The sequence below is a fragment of the Xiphias gladius genome, chromosome 5, assembly GCF_016859285.1.
Source record: "Xiphias gladius isolate SHS-SW01 ecotype Sanya breed wild chromosome 5, ASM1685928v1, whole genome shotgun sequence".
Taxonomy (NCBI): domain Eukaryota; kingdom Metazoa; phylum Chordata; class Actinopteri; order Istiophoriformes; family Xiphiidae; genus Xiphias; species Xiphias gladius.
Window position 1 is genome coordinate 2,924,895 of NC_053404.1, and position 17,681 is coordinate 2,942,575.

The 17,681-nt window shown below is 45.3% G+C and overlaps 1 protein-coding gene across 3 annotated transcripts in view; it reads left to right on the forward strand.

The window, feature by feature from the left end:
* The window catches only part of nrp1a (neuropilin 1a), a 58,704-nt gene extending 47,088 nt beyond the window's left edge, over positions 1-11,616 (forward strand). Inside the window, exons 10-18 of one of the 3 annotated variants that reach the window (XM_040126917.1) lie at positions 1,914-2,245; positions 3,609-3,753; positions 6,074-6,184; positions 6,898-6,948; positions 8,945-9,088; positions 9,230-9,507; positions 9,658-9,754; positions 9,888-9,941; positions 10,073-11,616. In XM_040126917.1, coding sequence (XP_039982851.1) covers positions 1,914-2,245; positions 3,609-3,753; positions 6,074-6,184; positions 6,898-6,948; positions 8,945-9,088; positions 9,230-9,507; positions 9,658-9,754; positions 9,888-9,941; positions 10,073-10,359 — 1,499 coding nt within the window. In that variant the 3' untranslated portion in view covers positions 10,360-11,616. The remainder of the gene's footprint in view (positions 1-1,913; positions 2,246-3,608; positions 3,754-6,073; positions 6,185-6,897; positions 6,949-8,944; positions 9,089-9,229; positions 9,508-9,657; positions 9,755-9,887; positions 9,942-10,072) is intronic. The other 2 variants (XM_040126918.1, XM_040126919.1) reach the window with 2 other exon arrangements.
* Positions 11,617-17,681: the final 6,065 nt, after the last annotated feature.

Genomic DNA, 17,681 nt, shown 5'->3' on the forward strand with positions numbered 1-17,681 from the left:
TCAAATATGGTCAGTGTTTAGTGCCTTAGGTTTGCTCTGCCAGAGGCTGGCTCCTGTGATCACTCCCGAACAGATCTTGGCCAAAAACGGAAGAAAGCAGGAGAAAATCCCTGAAAACAGTTGAGAGGCTTCTGCACAGCCAGCGTTTGTTCCTTGATCCCTAGAATGCAGGACCAGACGGTCCCTCAGGTCCGCATAGGAGCTGTTTTAGATACCCGGAGACAGAAAGACAAGTCTGAATGAAGCCTTGTTCTCCAAATCTTCGCCCACTTTTCCCAGATGCTGCTACACTATTGAGTCCTGCAGCGGTACAGTGCACACTTTGTCTCATACGGACACAGAAGAGGTAATAATGCCTAGATTTATTCCTCCGTGGGAGCCGGATAGTAAACATTTTATTGCTTACCACAGGTCCCTTACTCAGCGGGTCCCTAACTCAGTATATTGGGATTGAGTGTTGGAGGAAATTTAGGAGAGGATAGAAGGAAGATTTAGCCCTAATACGAGCCGCTAAGTGTCAGACCTCCGGTGGTAATTACAACACGAAGATACTTTTGTAAACTCCAGTGTATTCAGCTCGACTTCAAAAAAAACTGTGCAGGGCAGAAAGATATTGTCAGTATATTTTACTCCTTGAGGTTTTTCAGAAGTGCGAAATATTTATTGACGCTAAAGCTAAGGTAAAATTGTACCATCACCATTTAACCACTCACTGTTACACCCATGGGACCTAAAACTACGCAGAATTCTCAAAAAACTGCTCGTGCTATGAAATGTTACATGATTATTTGTTAAATATGTATCGTTTGATTGGATTCATCTCTTTGGTCATCGTGGTCATTTTCATAAAGAACGCCGCTACATAAAAATAATACAGGTACAACCATACAACTGAAACTTCGAATATCATAGTGTCTCCCTTCTTTAAAGCAGTCTTGCAGTCCCTCGTCTCACATTAAAATACATATTTTACTTTATGAAAACCGAAATGCAAAAGGGATGGTGGCTTAAACACAAAAACTTGGTACTTTGCTAATGGGAAATCTTTATCAGGGTGTTGGGTTGCAGTCCTGGCTGATAACATTTCATTAGATAGGATCAACAACTTGGCAAGCATGGCACGAGGTATCCCCACCTTTTCTGTAGTGCGAATCCGAAAACGAGGAAACTTAAACGAAATTCGGTTTAAGCATGCAAATGGTTCCAACCTCTAACAACAGGTTGTTACCCTGTTCAGCTCTTTAAACAAAGGGATGTCACAAAGAAGAAAGGATGAGGAAAAACAGGAAAACAGCCATCTCTCTTAGGAAACAAATGGGAGATGGATCTAAGGAAGCTAAAACCTATAGAGATTTAAGATAGGATAAGATCAGATAAGAGAATAAAATGTGGACAGGAAACAGCGAGGTGCTAAAAGACACAGTACCACAGATGCTGACAGCTTCGGAGCAGAAGGGAATGTGTTGCTCTTTGAGAGTATATGTGAGTCTATAGAGGGAGGAGGGGATGGCAGAGGGAGATGAAAAGAAAAAGTGCCCCCAGAATGCAGGAGGTGGAAGCACCAACCAAGGAGGAGGGTTTTAATTGGCTGCCTGGAGATAACCACTTCAGGCAGAGGAATTAGTATGCATGAGATCTGCAGACAGAGGGAGAAAGAAAAAGAGAATAGAGGAAGAGATCACAGTAACATCACAAAGAGTTTAGGGAATCATCCTCCTTACTTTGACTTTCACTGTCCCTGTTGCCGCTATATGAACCTCAAACTTACCAAACTAGACTTGTAGAATGGTAAATTATGTTGAACTTCAAGGCTTTGGAAAGAGATCTATTAATTTGTTGCCTATCTCCGTAGATTTTAATTAGTTTGTATCAAAAAACCTGAGCCCCTTTTGTCTTTCCCTTTTGTCTTTCAGAGTACCCATGCTCGGGCATGCTGGGCATGGTGTCAGGCTTGATCACTGACAACCAGATCACTGCGTCCTCCCACACGGACCGGAGCTGGGTACCGGAGAACGCTCGCCTGCTGACGAGCAGGACAGGGTGGACCCTGCTGCCACAGCCCCAGCCCTTCACCAACGAATGGTTGCAAGTGGATCTTGGTGAGGAGAAGCTTGTAAAGGGGTTAATCATCCAGGGAGGGAAGCACCGTGAGAATAAGGTCTTCATGAAGAAGTTCCGCCTCGGCTACAGCAACAATGGCTCTGACTGGAGGATGGTGGTGGACACCAATGGCAACAAGCCAAAGGTGAGAATTTTTTCTTTGTCTGTCTTTTCTTGATCATGTGCTACAATATTCTTGTACAAGGCTTAAAGATGTCTAAAATCACTGGGATATGTGTTCAGTTCTGCAACCAAAATCAGAGGCATAACCCTGACCAAAGAATCCTCAATCATTTCTTATGTGTATTCAAAGTTCTTTCAAGGGAATGGGCTCGATGTTTTGATTTCTGGCACAAACCAAAGGATAGTTTTTCCCTTCTGACTTGTGGAAAATGATTTGATTACGTTCTTCTAAAAATGTCTCTCACATACATCATAACATCAATTCCGATTATGGTGCATTTAGTCAATTTTCACTAGATTGTTGTGCCTGGCAGTTGTGAGTCATGCAGCAGTCATTCCGAGTCAATTTCAGCAGTGCTTTGAATCACATTAGGATAAGCATCTCATGTCTCTCACGGTCCTTTACCAGCTCTTTCTTCCTGCTTTGTATTCTGCACGACACACACCGTCAAACCTTTCAGTGGATAGCAAAACTTCTCCAGAGAGGAAGAAGAAGGGAAGAGAGTCAAGGGAAAACAGGAGAGGAAAGACGAAAGCAAGGGAGGAAAGAACGCGAAACATAGAGAAGTGACCCGAGATTTATCTGCCAGTGTCACACACTTTGCTCAATGCATGCACACCTTACACACAGAGAAAATGTAAATATGAGCACATACAGTACACAAGCACGCACATACCCCCAAGAAGAGCTATAACAGCCTGTCCCCAATTACAAGCGTCCCTGACAGGGCATAAATCTGATCCAGATGGGCTGATGGTTGATTTATGAAGGGAGTGAGGAGGATCCATATCCCCCCCTGTCCTAGTTAGCCACCTCTCTCCCCCAGCATCTAAGGCGCACCAGGCCCATTCATGTGATCACGGCCATTAATCCACTTCCATCTCGTCCTTCGCTTGCTTCTCTCACAGCCCACATCCTCCTCTTTTTCCTCATTTATTTCTTCGCTTGCAGATGATCTGAGGCAGAGTTGAAGGAGCTGAAAGTGGTCTTTGACAGAAGCGTGTGCCCTGCTGTCTGCCGCTGATCCCCTGCGTCAGTTGCCCAAGCTGTGCTTTAAATGTCAGCAAGATGAGAGCAATCTGCTGGTCATCCTCTGTTCTTTCCCGTCATCTTTCCACCTACCCAGCACATGCCACCCCAATTCTAGTTTTCAGAAGGCAGGAATAAGTCTGCCTCGAGATATCTGCGTATTGAGAGCTGTATCAGTCGAATACCCAGGCACTCAAGCAGTGACGTTATCAGCAATATTGTGCTTTATATCTTTTTTCACCCAGTCTTTCCTCTCTGTCTCTGTCCTTTGACCTCCTCTTCCTTTCCCTGCCAGATATTTGAAGGGAATAGCAACTACGACACTCCTGAGCTGAGGACGGTGGAGTCCCTGTTGACCCGTTTCATCAGAATTTACCCAGAGAGGGCGACTCCTGCTGGCATGGGCTTGCGACTCGAGCTCCTGGGCTGTGAGATTGAAGGTAAACTGGACCCCTAGGATATATATTTAAACCTATTGCATTCTCTGTGTTCTATCTTAAATTGTCACTTTAGTTTTGGTGCAAGATATGCAAAGATGACAAGTATTAGCAGCATTTCTATCTATGGTGGTGCCATTTCTACCTGTAGTACTGATTTCTCTATCAGCAGAAATGATGTTTCTACTTATGGTGGTAAAGTTACCACCCAGAGCAAAATTTGTTTTCCCATTCTGATGACATTTCTAGCTTTTGTAACACTTTTACAGCACAGTAAGAACGATTTTGCTCGTGGCGGTGACATTACTACCCTTGCTGATTACGTCTTTACATTTCTAGTCAGAATAATATCTATGATGACTTCACCAGGCACAGCTAGGCTCAGTACATTCATGCACAGACAGCGTGAACATGTTTCCACATCTGACATGTCGTGACACACACACAGGTGAGCCATCTATCATCCTACCTAATGACATAGCTTTAAGTAGCTTGCGCGTCTTACCTTAGCCACAGTCCGGGTTATTTAAAGATGTTTGAGAGGGCTCCCTGTGTTGAGCCCACAGCTGTCCGGCCCCTGCTCTTTATCCCTACAAGGGACGGTTGTCTTGTCTCTCTGTTTCATCAAAGCTGCCCCCATAGCTAGCCACTTCTGGAGGGGATCAAATGAAAACCCTGTAGGATTATTGCAGCCTGACCCCATCGCACTCTTCCCAACCCACGCGTGTCTTTTTCCTTTCAAAGGGCCGCGCACACTTTGCTATCTTTAAAATTACCCCTATTTTTTCTAGCTCTTTATCTGTGTCTCTCAAAGCTGATGTAGCGCAGAAACAGCTCAGAGATACAAGAATGTGTAGCGCACTAGCCCTAAGTGGATTTACATATTGGATTTCAGGGAGGCCCCTTCCGTTGTAAGCCTCATGGACTCCCACCGGGAGCTTTAGTCAGATGATAATGCTTGTTTTCAGTGTTAATACCAAACACACACAAATTCACACAGACATACACACACAGAGCAACCGCAATCACCTTGCCAAACGTGTGGTTACAGGCATCTATATGCAATCACGTACCCACACAGGTGCTTTTACTAGTGTGTAGGAGAAGTGTGTGTGTGTGTGTTTAAGAAGCCATAGTAGGAGGGCTAAATCCTCATTTCTGTGAGAGGCTCCCCTGACGCAATGGTGACCCCATCCCTGACCTTCCCCACCCCGAATCTGACAGGGGTTGATCTGCCTCATATTTCATCTGGCACAGGGAGAGACCAAGAGTATCGGCTCACCCACATGCACACACATACGCAATCTCACAAACCCAGATACCACACAAAAACATTTTTCAGGCAGTTTGCCCCTATCTGTGTATGCCTCTCTCTCTCTCCCCACCTCTCTGCTTTTCCGTTTTCCTCCCCCTGCACTGGGGAAGCCCGTTCATTACTCGGTCAGTCTAAACACACACAAATACACACACACACACACACACACACACACACAGACCGCAGGACGACTGTGTGACAGCGGAGTGTGGCACCGATCTAGGGCCTTGCCCACATCCAAGCGTAACAGAGCCGTAATGATAGGCCACTATGGCATCCAGGGGCCCTGCCTATAGTCAATCCCAAGGCCTGTTTCTGCATCTTTGAGTTTCAGCCCAGTACCATGCCTTATTTTCAGTTTTATTTATACAACCACACCTCCTCAGCTTTATAAAAGGAGGGATGCTAATAGCTCAGACCTAGATGGAAACCCGGTGTGTAACTGTGGGCAGAGCATGCTGAGATTATGTAGAGATATTTCCACTTTCTTAGATTTTTTTTTTTTTTTTTTTCAATTTTCATTCGAACTATAAAGCCAGCTGAAAAACCACCTTTTCAGGCTAGACCTGCACCCGATGCCAGCACTCCTCACATCTCGTTCTATTTTTACTCTAGCACTGATCACACTTGTAACCCATCCAGCACTTGTAACCCATCATGTTTGAATACTTTTATTATATGCTGCTTCGGACATAAGCATCTGCCAAATGAATGTAATGTCGTTTCAAACCCTGCAGCGTTTTCCCTCTAAATCTCAGTGTGGCATTTGTGATAAGAACATGATCAGCGGTGATTGGACAAAACATTGGAATGTATTGTTATGCAATAGCCAATGGTGCGCATTACCTTACCTCCTCCCAACAATAAGGATAAATGTAGGAATAATGTTTTTTTGCTTCTAATTTTTCAATGGGAACGAAATCACAAAGCCATTAAGCTCACCCCCTCCAGCGGCTACCTTGGCATCTAATCTAGGCTGTCTGCTGTCTCTCTTCTTCCTCTTTACAGCTCCTACACTCCCGCCTACCACGCTAGTCCCAAGCACTACTCCGTCGGACGAGTGCGACGACGACCAGGCTAGCTGTCACAGCGGCACAGGTGATGACTACGATGCGAAAGGTGCTAACATCGCCCTCATGAGACTGCGACACCCCCACTGCCCTTCCTTCTGTTATGGCCCACACTCGACCTGCTCCCCTCGATGCAATGTCACTTCCGCTTTCCCAGCTGTTCTGCCATCTCCTGTACACATTCGCTAGCACACGTGCATGCGCTCACATGTGCACTGGCATGTATACAGCTCTAATTAGCTTCACCTGTAGTTCCCACCTCCCTCTTAAGTCTGTCCCCCCTTACGCCCACCTCTCCCAACTCACAGGAGAGCATTATCACACTTGCGCTAGAGATCATCAAATGTGCACATCTGCACAGAGCTGCTCCTAAACCTACCAACAGCAGATCTGCCTCTCTTTTCTTTCATCTCTGTCCTGCCTTCTCCTCCTGCCCCTTCTTTTCCACTTACTCCTCTTGGCCTAATTTCCCACTAACCCAGTAAGTCTCTGAGCCAGCACTGCTGCCTGCACTCCCCATTAACCAGCAGTCTCATATGATGAGCGTGGCACCGCCTCAGTCACGTGTTTTGAAAGTATTACCTAAGTGCTTCATGGTAGATATACCAAGGGAGGGCACTCGTAAGAATGAGGGCAAGACAAGGCATGTGCTGATTAGCTAAATTTAGTTAGCATGGATACACTTAGTGCATGGGTGCAGTTAAATGAAAAGAAACTTTCTCTATGCCAGGCAAGGCTAACTATGCTGATTTGTTGTGACAGGTGGTACCACGGTGCCAGAGACCACTACTGCTGAAGTGGATACCATCCCTGGTGAGCAGAAAATTTGTATATTTTTTCTTCCACATCAGCGATTCCACATCTCGCTAAGCACTGAACATAACGCCTTTAAATATTACATGCCAGAATGCTGAAATATATGAGTGAATATTAAATTGCTCAAGGTTTTTTTTTAAATTAATTTCCATAGATTTATCAAAAAGCATTCCTTAGTTTATGATTGCCAGCTCAAGGCAGCCTCTCTCCTCTGATGTGTGTCTGTTATTAAAGCTGATGATATGGCCCTGAGAAGCTCCTGCTGACAGGGTTAGGGAGGTTGTGTGATGCAGGGCTAGCTGATGATTAGCACTGGGGCTCTGCTGCTGCCTTCTCAGCATAATCACTAATCACTGGGCCGACACTGACTCGCACGAAACACACACACACACACACACTACAACACAAAACAGGAAAACAGCGCAATGCAAATGGCCACAGGAAATTACGTGTGCTTTGGGGCCACGTGCACGGACACACACACATAGCGCTGTCTCCTATAGCAGGTTGATGAGGCAGCAGCCAGCTGAGAGGCTGTGCCCCAGTCTGACCTTGGCTAATGGGCCATAGGCTCCACCCAGCCCCCCTATCTGCTGGTTCTGTGGTCTGTCTGAAGTCTGCTGGGACACCGGCTACGATAATAGATTAGAGCTGAGGTGCAGGTGTGTGTACGCATATTTGTGTGTATATGAACATAACCAAGTGTCTGCGGATAAACACTTATCTGTCTGACTTTTCATTTCAAGAGTCTCAAACCATACGTGTTTATCAGTTCTACTTTAAGTGTGTTCGTGTGTCTCCATGTCTGAGTGGGTCTGTGCGTGCTGTGCACCCTAATTTCAGAGGATGTAGATACTTTTGGCGTTTGGCAAGAAAAAATCCCTTTTTCTTTTCTACAAATGATCAAGTGAGTCATGTGGCTGCTCATCTTATTCAGAGCTGGTTGGTAGCCTCAGTCAAGGCCTCCCAAGAATGGAACAAAAAAAAAAATGCCACGCCATTTTAATTGGGAGAGGGATTTCTCAATGAAAAAAAGTGGCTTGGCATCTGAAATGAGGCTCAACATGAGAATTCTATCCTTTGTGTTTAATGGGTAAATAGAGTCATTGCCTGCAGTAGCTAGTTAGAACCTTCCCATTATTAAAGGGAATATTGGCTCATATGTTCTGTCATTTGGAGAGCAACCTTATTGTATCTCTGAAGGCATCTTTTGCTGGAATTTAAGGCAGTGGCTAACATCCCAAACACCTCACTCCCTTGTGGTCCTTGGAAGTCTTTCTTTATCCTGTTTGAAAAGCACGAAAGCCCAAGCTCCCACACATTTTCTTGCCTCCGCAGAGACTCCTTCAGCACGCCGTGTGTCCATGGGGGATTGCATTGTTGGAATGGGGCCCTGGCACTATTACCATAGTTGTCTTCAAACCTCAAGTCCCTGCTCTCATTAAAATCCTGAGCTCTCTGCGGGTTGCTATGAAAGTTGCTTTCTCGACTGGACACCATGTCCAGCCCTCATCTTCCTCTTCCTCTGTGCCTGTCTCTGTGCTGTGTCTGTTCTTAATGTCCCTTCATACCTTTTTTTTTATGTTGCCTGTTACATTCAGTAGAAGAGATCATTAACTAAGAACAAAGCTATAAGGTCTACATGAGCTCTGTGCTGACAGTTCGCTCTCTTTCTCGTGTCAGAGTCGTACCTTGCCTTCTATGCCAGTCTGTTTCTCGATCCTGAGTTACTGCAGCTGTTTTTATGTCCCCCAGCTGAGGGACTCTAAGCTTATGTCCCGCAGATCTTGGCTGCCCTCTAGTGCTTGTAGTTAGCCAGGATAAACAGAGGAAGCCCCGAAGTGTAGTCTGCAGTCAAATCACGACATGCCCTCAAGTCATTGTTTGGGTAAAGCCCAGAGTTCTTGGCTAGTTCTCCTTTTGTAATAAGGAGGAGGATGAAATTCGATCTCCTCTGATACCTGATCTTCACCTTTCTGTAATACATTTACAGCTTTTCTGTGGTTTGCCTGCGACTTCGGGTGGGCCAATGACCCGTCCTTCTGCAGCTGGACATCTGAAGACACTGGATCTAGGTGGCAGATCCAGTCCAGTGGGACCCCTACCCTCAACACTGGACCTAACATGGATCACACAGGTGAGAGCCCATTAGCTTCCTTCTCAAATGAGCCCTGTAAAAAATCTGCAACCTTCTGACGCAGTACGTGCTGACAGTCATATTTTCTTTTCAGTCTCATAGCTTTTGTCTGTCAGTTACAAACGTTCTTTTATCCAACAGGTGGCTCAGGGAACTTCATCTACACCTTGGCAACAGGTCCCCAAGAAACAGAGGTGGCTCGGCTGGTCAGCCCTGTGGTCAGCTCCCCGGACTCAGACTTGTGTGTGTCCTTTTGGTACCACATGTTCGGGTCGCACATTGGCACACTGCATATCAAACAGCGCAAACAGACGGTTGACGGGCCGGCTGACATCCTGCTGTGGACGGTCAGTGGTCACCAAGGCAACCGCTGGAGAGAGGGTCGTGTCTTTGTGCCACGCACCAACAAACCCTATCAGGTAAATCAAAATTCTCATGAATTTTATAATTGTAACTGGCCTACCTCTCAGTCTGCAACTTGTTTGGGCATTTACCAATATACCCATGGTCTTTCCATTGTGGGATTCAAGAAAAGGTGTCCGAAAAGTCACTCTGTGCTTTTTTTCAAGGTCGTGATCGAAGGTCTGGTGGAGAGAAAGAGCTGGGGAGACATTGCTGTGGATGACATTAAGGTTCTCAATGGGCTCAGCATGACAGACTGTAAAGGTAAGACTTTTAGTGTTCATAGTGTTCATAGAAAACCTCCATTCAGTTCCGAAACTGAAATATGACTATACACTTTTGACCATACATTGTTATTTTTGGGTACTCCATTCATTTAGAATTTCTTTTTGAACAGATCCTGACGTACCCACTGAGCCCATGCTACCAGAGGATGGCTTCAATGAAATCCGTAAGACATTTCGCACGGAGGATTTGTTTACCAATGCCCCTTTTAAGGAACCTCCTCTCCAAAACCCTTCATAGTTTACTGTATGTTATCATGTCTCATTTTCCTCCTCTGCCTCTGTCTCTCCCCTACAGTCGAGGAGATCACTGAATACCCAGTGTTTGTGGAGACGAACCAGATCAGTGGAGCAGGCAACATGCTGAAGACTCTCGACCCCATCCTCATCACTATCATTGCCATGTCCGCCCTGGGGGTCTTCCTGGGTGCCATCTGTGGGGTGGTCTTGTACTGCGCCTGCTCACACGGAGGCATGTCAGACAGAAACCTATCAGCCCTGGAGAACTATAACTTTGAACTAGTGGACGGTGTCAAGCTAAAGAAGGACAAACTCAATGTACAGAGCTCATACTCAGAGGCTTGAGTTGGAACGGAGTGCATTGGTGTGACTGTATGACGTGCAGAGTTCACAGAGTGTGCACGAGACTGGCATATCCTCTCGTATATTCACGGGTCGGTAAGCTCAAAGGACTGCCAACACACCCTCAACTCGCTGGATGAGGGGCAGGTTCAGGACCCAGTGGGAGGTTTGGACTGATCCACGCTTTTCTCAGGAGCTGCAGTAAAAATAACCTACCAGTAGGGGACACTGTGTACAAATAAAATACAGAAAAAAAAAATATGTACAGATGATTTAGATGATATTTTAATTTTCTATTTTGATTTTCATTCATTTTTACAATCGGATGCTGGTGTTGAGACCAATTTATTAATAATGTTTAAAGTATTTATCGTTTTCTGGGAAAGAAATTTTTTTCACCGTCAGTTCATGAAGGCTGTTGTTTATTTTCAACTTTTGAAAGAGACGTATCAAAATCATAAATGAACCATATCCGGCAAAACTGTAGATTTGCCCCACGCTGTGGCATACAGGGTGTGCCCATAACCCAGGACCCTTACCCCTTTGACCCCTGTCACTCTAAAGTGAGGGTCCCATTCATGGCAATGTATGGTTCTGACAGTGCCTTTAGTACATTTCCGTTGGCCTCCTCTGTTGATTTTTTTGTTTTTTTTTGTTTTTTGGTTAATGTACACAGCTTAAGTTATGATGATAGGAAACAGGGGCACATTATCTCATAAATACCTGCAAAACAGGAAAACAATCTATCACAGCGCTTTGTTTTCTTTTTTTGTTGTTTTCTGTCCAAAAAACCACACTGTAAATAAGTCTTAATATATTTTATTGCCCTTTTTAAAGAAAGTAAAAAGGAAAAAAGCTGCAGTATCCCTTTTTTCATGGGTTTGTGTGTGTAAATACAATCTTCTGACTGTTTTGTGGAAGGTGCCGTGTTATGGTTTTTAATTTTAGATTACAGTGCTCAGACGAGCAAGATTTGTGTGATGCTCATGTTACAGTGATTTCAATGTGAATTCAAGCCATCTGTCATTGAAACATCCACTTCATGAAAACCACCGAAGAACGAATGAGTCAAAAGGTAACAAAAAAAAAAAAAAAGCTGACGTAATGAAGTCTTGGACCTCTCATTTCTTCATCACGTCTCTGCTGTGAGTTTGCCCGGTCACCGGAATTTTTCACATAGCCTCAAGCACGGTCATGTCGACGGCACAGGACGCGGTAAAATTATAAAGCGTCCGTCAGCATACCAAAAAAAAAAAAAAAGAAAAAAAAAAGACAACAATCGTCATTGCTTTGCTTTAGCTGAGACCTAGACTGACTCATCACCTGAAAAACATCACTGTGGATTGTTCACTGAAGAAGTCATATCTGGACAATGCAGCTTGAATGCACTTTGTTTCTGATTCCCTCATGATAGGAGCCTATTAAAAGAGGGGTTACCACAGGTACTGAAGAATGGTGCTATCATTTCTTTAGCCAGACACGTGTGTCACGATAAGCCCAGTTTGTATTGTTCACATGCTGTATTGTAGCTTAAGGCCTCTCGGCCACAAAGAGTTTTACGTGTTTCACGTGTAGCAGCCATAATGTTGTGATGTCAGAGCTGATGTCATAAGGATGGGACACTGGTACAGTGGGGGATCGAGTGGCGTCACCTGAATCAGGTCACCTGGCCTCCCTCCGTGGCTTTACCAAAGGACGGTTGCCCCCCGTCTTGTTTACTGGGGGTTTTCACCAAGACACAACGACTCAGTTCACCAACGGTCGCCACTCACAAAAGAACTGACTGCTTGCTTTCCCCTGTCAGAGCCACTGGAGAGGAAATCAGCAGGGGAACGAAAGGACTTCTAGAGAAGAGCAATGTGTCTGTTTTTTTTCTATGTCTTTTTAAGCTTAAAAGAATTGCAAATGTCACCTCAATGTGAACTCCTCGAAATCTCTGGTGACACTTTTGTTTGCAGATGGATGGATGGAACAATCCCGCCATCACACACTACGCGGGGAAGGAACCCTGCGTGAACTCCACGTGAGATTGACAGTATCAGGACAGAAGGGCCCGCTGGACCTGGAACTCAGTGGTTTTCCACACCGCAATCAAACAATCCAAAAACTTGACCCAGAGAAGGGATGACGTCTTTTACATCTGTGTGCGTTGTAAATGGTGCCGTGGTGAATACGTTCTCAGCCCGCTCATTTCAGATTCAACCTCTCCACCGTCTGTCTGCGCTTGCAGCTATAGGGGACTGTAGCTCCAGCGACGTATGCTAAACTAGAGAAAAAGGATACTGTAGCGTGGACTCAAAAGAAACAATGTTGCACTGATAAATATATTTAAGAGGTTTATGTGTTTATAGCATTCATTTGCAAAAAAAAAACAAAACTGAAGAAAGTCAAAAACAAAAAACAGGTGTTCATTTCTTTCATCTTTTTTATATATATAGTTTCAGATTATGTGATATAATTCTGAAATGTAAAGATATTGAGATGTTTTCATTATTGAAAAAGGCATAATAGATTTTCCAACAGTAATTTCCCTGCCCCCCCATTTACATTGCATATTAACGCTTCGTTTTGTACTGTCTTTCAAATTTTGTGCAGATTTTGTTTGGGGTTTTTTTTGGTTTTTTTTTACAAGAATAAGAAAATAAGACTTTTATTTTCAATACTGCTTCTGTAATTTGCTGTTGTAGGAAAAGATGAATAAACAGCAAGGCCTTAAAAAAGGAAAGAGAATATTTGTTGTGATCTACAATCTGAAAAATCTTTTCCTGATGCCAGTCAGCGCTGCAAAGGGTTAACCAGCAGCCTCGCAAGCGGCTCTTTGAGACAAAATCTGTTTTCTGCATCAGAGTAATGTGAGAGCACCACTACAGCAAGACAGTGGTGGAAACAAGAAACGTCCTGTCACACGTTGTTCCATGTCACACAGCCATCGTTCTCCAAAGATAAAAATAAAACAGCGTCTTGATATGAACGAGCTTGATCGTTTATTTGATTATTTATCGATTACAGGGCAATCAATTGTGCTTTTTTATGCCCGGGTCGGTAGTAGAAGGGAAGCAACTCCAGGGGGAGGCTCCGATGTGGGGGCTCTCCACCTATTGGAGAAGTAAAGGGGGGTGAAAAACGATGGCACAGAGCGAAGGGGCGGGTACTGACCGCTAACGAGAAGCCGATGTGAGCTGTAATCCGTCGCTTAGCTGGTCTTCATGTTGGCCTATCATTAGGTGAAATTAGGCACTGATTTTTTTTTTTGGGAATTAGTTTATTAATAGTTTAATATGCTGTTCTGAATGTGAGATGATTTGTGACGATATTTGTCTTTAAACATTAGCACATCTTAGATGTGTAGCGGCAACGCTTAGACTCCATTATCATGAGCAAGCAAATTAGACCCATAACATCATTTGGCTGCATATTGTTCACACACAATTGACTACGAGAGATTTGTAACCCAGCAGCCCTGATAGATCCTTTTTCCCTCTCTCTTAAAACCACTTGAAACCGCTAATCTTGCATGGCAGTGCCTCTGCCTTAATTAGTTAATCAGCCAAGCAAGCAAGAGACCGAGCGTCATCAATCATCTGTCTGTGCAGCTGAAGGGATCTACATCTGCAATCAAAGAACTTCAAAACATAAAATGCTAAATTCATACAAAGCAGCAGCTTTAATAATCCGCTCAATTACTGCCAGTGGTGTATCAGAGGATGCTCCTATGAAATATTTACATTGACTACTAAGACTTTCTAATTGGTCCCCTTTTATGAAGGCTTGGGATTGGAGAGCAGTCACTAATGGTTTGTTAAGTAATTTACCAATGCTAGAGATTTGTTACAAGCCTTTAATCGGAGCAACTTTGGGGCTGTGAAGCATCTCTTCCGTGTTTATACTCTCTGCTTGTTAATACACTGTAAAAAAAAAAAAAAAAAACGAAACAAAATCATACAGGATTCTAGTGGAATCAACTTTTCTCGTCCGCTTGATGTCAATTTCATGTCGATGCGACTCAGAGTGTCGAGTTTTAATCTTCACATCTGAGAACTTATGAACATGGGTTCTCCTGACTCGAACGATGAGTTGAATGAATGAAGTGCTGACAGTTCACTCGACTAATTAAACGGGGTTTTTAAATGAACCAAACTAGCCCCGTTAGCCGACTTCCCATCGAGCGTGTTTGAGAGTTGACACTCTCCACGGACGCTTATTTTCTCTTTGTAGTTCTTCTAGAAAACAGACTCGATGTCAACTTGAGTCACGGTTGTTTCTTCTCGTGCTAATGAAATCAATGCGAACCACGATGAAGGTCAGGACCGAAGTCAGTCCCCACCCCGGTGCACTCGTGATTTATCACAGTCCCTGGGAGCCGTCTCGCACGTTGTCTTTGTACTGCCTGGGCTACAAAATGGCTTCGGCAGCTGCGGCTGTAAATTCTTCCCATCAGATGAAGAGCTGAAAGGAAATCTGTCCGTAATTAACGTCCGGATGACTAAAGAGTCACGCCAACTTAATATCTCAAGCCTATTGAACTTGTTTACTCGTCTTCAGGGAACTTGACTTAACTCCAAAATGACATGATGTCGAACCAACTCCTTGACTTCTATTCACAATTTCAACCTGAGTTCAGTGGACTCACGCTTTAAAGGCAGCAGGGACGCCTGCATTTCTAAGTCGAATGAACTTGAAAGGACGACACCCCCTTTATAAAATGCGGCCTGTTAGAAAGAGGCTCCCATTAAACCATTTACGGGGAGCAGAGAGGAAGATCTGGCGTGTGGTGACCTTAATAAAAATCAAACGGCGGTAACGGCCTCTCACCCGAGCGTAAACTGTCTGCAGCTCTCCGTGTTCGCCACCGGGTGGCTCGGTGGAGTCGTATCGCTCTCGCTGACATTCATTTGACGTGTGATCACAGTTTAACACGGGGGTTCAACCCCATCATCCAGGGCCCGTCGTGTCCTGGATGATGGGCCGTTCTCGTGGAACGCATACACCTGTGCATTTCATCCATAAGGGGGGGGCACCGGTGCAGGTGTGGACGGGTCACCATTTCTCTTTTCTAGCCTGCTTTTATCAAGCACACCGCCCTGTCAGACGAGAAGTAACCCCGAAAGGAAATCGACCCAGCGTGGCCATTCATTACGAACACAGCAAACGGCGCTGGTGGCGCCTGAGCAGACCGGAGCCACGCAGTAGTTGGTGCTACCGGTGACACCTGCGCCTTTCCGACTAGAACAAAGGTCCGCGCCCACGAAAGGCCGATGCGTGCTTTGGCACGGCAGTGCCGGCTGTTGCTCCAGCTGGCTGGCGCCGGTTGCACGTACTATGGAACAGGAAGGACGAGAGAACGTAAACGAAATATTACTCTGTTTTTTTTTTTTTAGGCATTTATCCCTGTTTCCATGCAGTGACCAGAGCAGGCCACAGGAGGGCTCAATCAGGGTGTGTGTGTGTTTGTACTGTATATATACAACAACTCACTTTTCAAGTCATTTATTTACTAGCATGGTATGTGTGTATTTTACTGTGTCCTTGTCTTGATTTTTGCGGGACGTGAAATGTTCCTGTCTCGGTTCTTACATTTAACCAGCCTGAGATTTTATTTTTTTTTGTTGTTGTTGGATAAGATCAGATGTTGACGTCGGAGGAGAGCGAGTCAATCGGAGGAAGTCCATTTCCATGAAGTCCACTAGATCCGCGTCACTCACAGTCCATGTCTCTCCGGAGAGCGCAACGTCCAATGCGCTGCCTGTCGGACATTTTGGACGTTTCGTGCTCCTAAACAGTCTTCATCTTCATCTTCATCACCTCCACCCCACCGTTACTCGGTCACAGCACATCTCCTTTGTTGGGTCATTTTTTCTGCTCACTCTGTGCCATGATTCATGGACTTCCAGCAGTGTCTCCACTCTATTCATTCCTAACCATGATACATAGGATCTGGATTGTCTGGGATTAAATTAGCCCTTGAATGAATCATAAAACGTTATCTATTGTGTGCAGGGTTTTTGTTTTTTGTTTTTTGTTTTCAAAAAAACCAGCCTACCTATCCTGTGCCAGAGACACACGAGCTGTGTAGAAAAGAGAATGGAATAAAAGTGGATTTGAAGTCGTTAAAAGCAAATCCAACTGGTCACCCATCTGGAGGGCCCCGTTCTGGAGCACAGGGAAAGAAGGACACTCTCTGGAGACTAAACAGGATCCAAGGATCTTCCGGACCCGAGAGTTTGTTTTCTCTCACATTTTTCCACCATGTCCCGAGTGGTTAGGCAGAAAAAAAAAACAAAAAACTTTCCATTGAGTCTCAGACAGAAAATTCACTTCCTGGGTTGATTATTTTCACTAAAACTGATCCGGAAACTGTGATTGTAAACTGTATTGGCTCTGCGTGTTTTATGTGGCATCTAATGCTGTGGAAAACTGGGGGGGGCAAAACAAACAAACAAAGAAACACAAAACAAAAAACTGTGACTCTTGTTATAACTTCGTGCCTTTACTGGGCTGTATTATACAGATGTAGATATCGGAAAAGGCATTTGAATACACCTCAGGAGGAAAAGTGTGAATGACGAGGAGAAAAAAAATGTCTTTAAGAGACATACAAGGGATTTCATTCCGCAATATCCAGCTGTCACGAATGAAATATAGGTATGAAACCTTAGATTACTTTAAAATGATCCGTCTTTGTCAGTTATGAGCAACGTCCCTTTACTTGCGTGGCAGCCGCCATCTGCTACCAGACTGTCTTCGGGCATAATAACAACCCCCCCCCCCGGTCCGCACAGTGGTGCTTTAACGCGGACTGTCGGGGGCTCTGCGGTGATAGCTCGCGACACACCAGATCCTCACGAGGAAGAAAAGCGCAGTCAGAGGGGGCTCGAACCGTGTTCCGTGTCGCGGTGGTCAGTGCTGAGACCGACGCCGCGCACATCGCTCTCCCTCCGCAGGCGAGGGAGCCGTGCCTCCGCCCGAGCCCCAAGTCCGTTCTTGCGCGCGGGCGGTTCATCGACGATGACGCGGAGGACGGGGACGGTGGCGTCCACTCCGACGGAGTCTCAGATTCATGTAACACGGACTGGGAACGCTGGCAGCATCTGTATCAGTAGGGGGGGTCAGGGAGCTGCGTTATGCCGGCAAAAAGTCACCTGAGGTAAAACGGGAAAAACGGAACGCGCGGACCTTCAAAATACAATCAGCCACGACGGCGACGCGGCGCCACTGGGTGATCCACGCAGGCGTGTCAGCGGCCTCCGGCGCCTGATTCGTTTTTCACGCCCCAGTTGTTCCCGGCGAAGGGGGCAGCCGAGCCACCTGCCGTGGCTGCCGGGGGC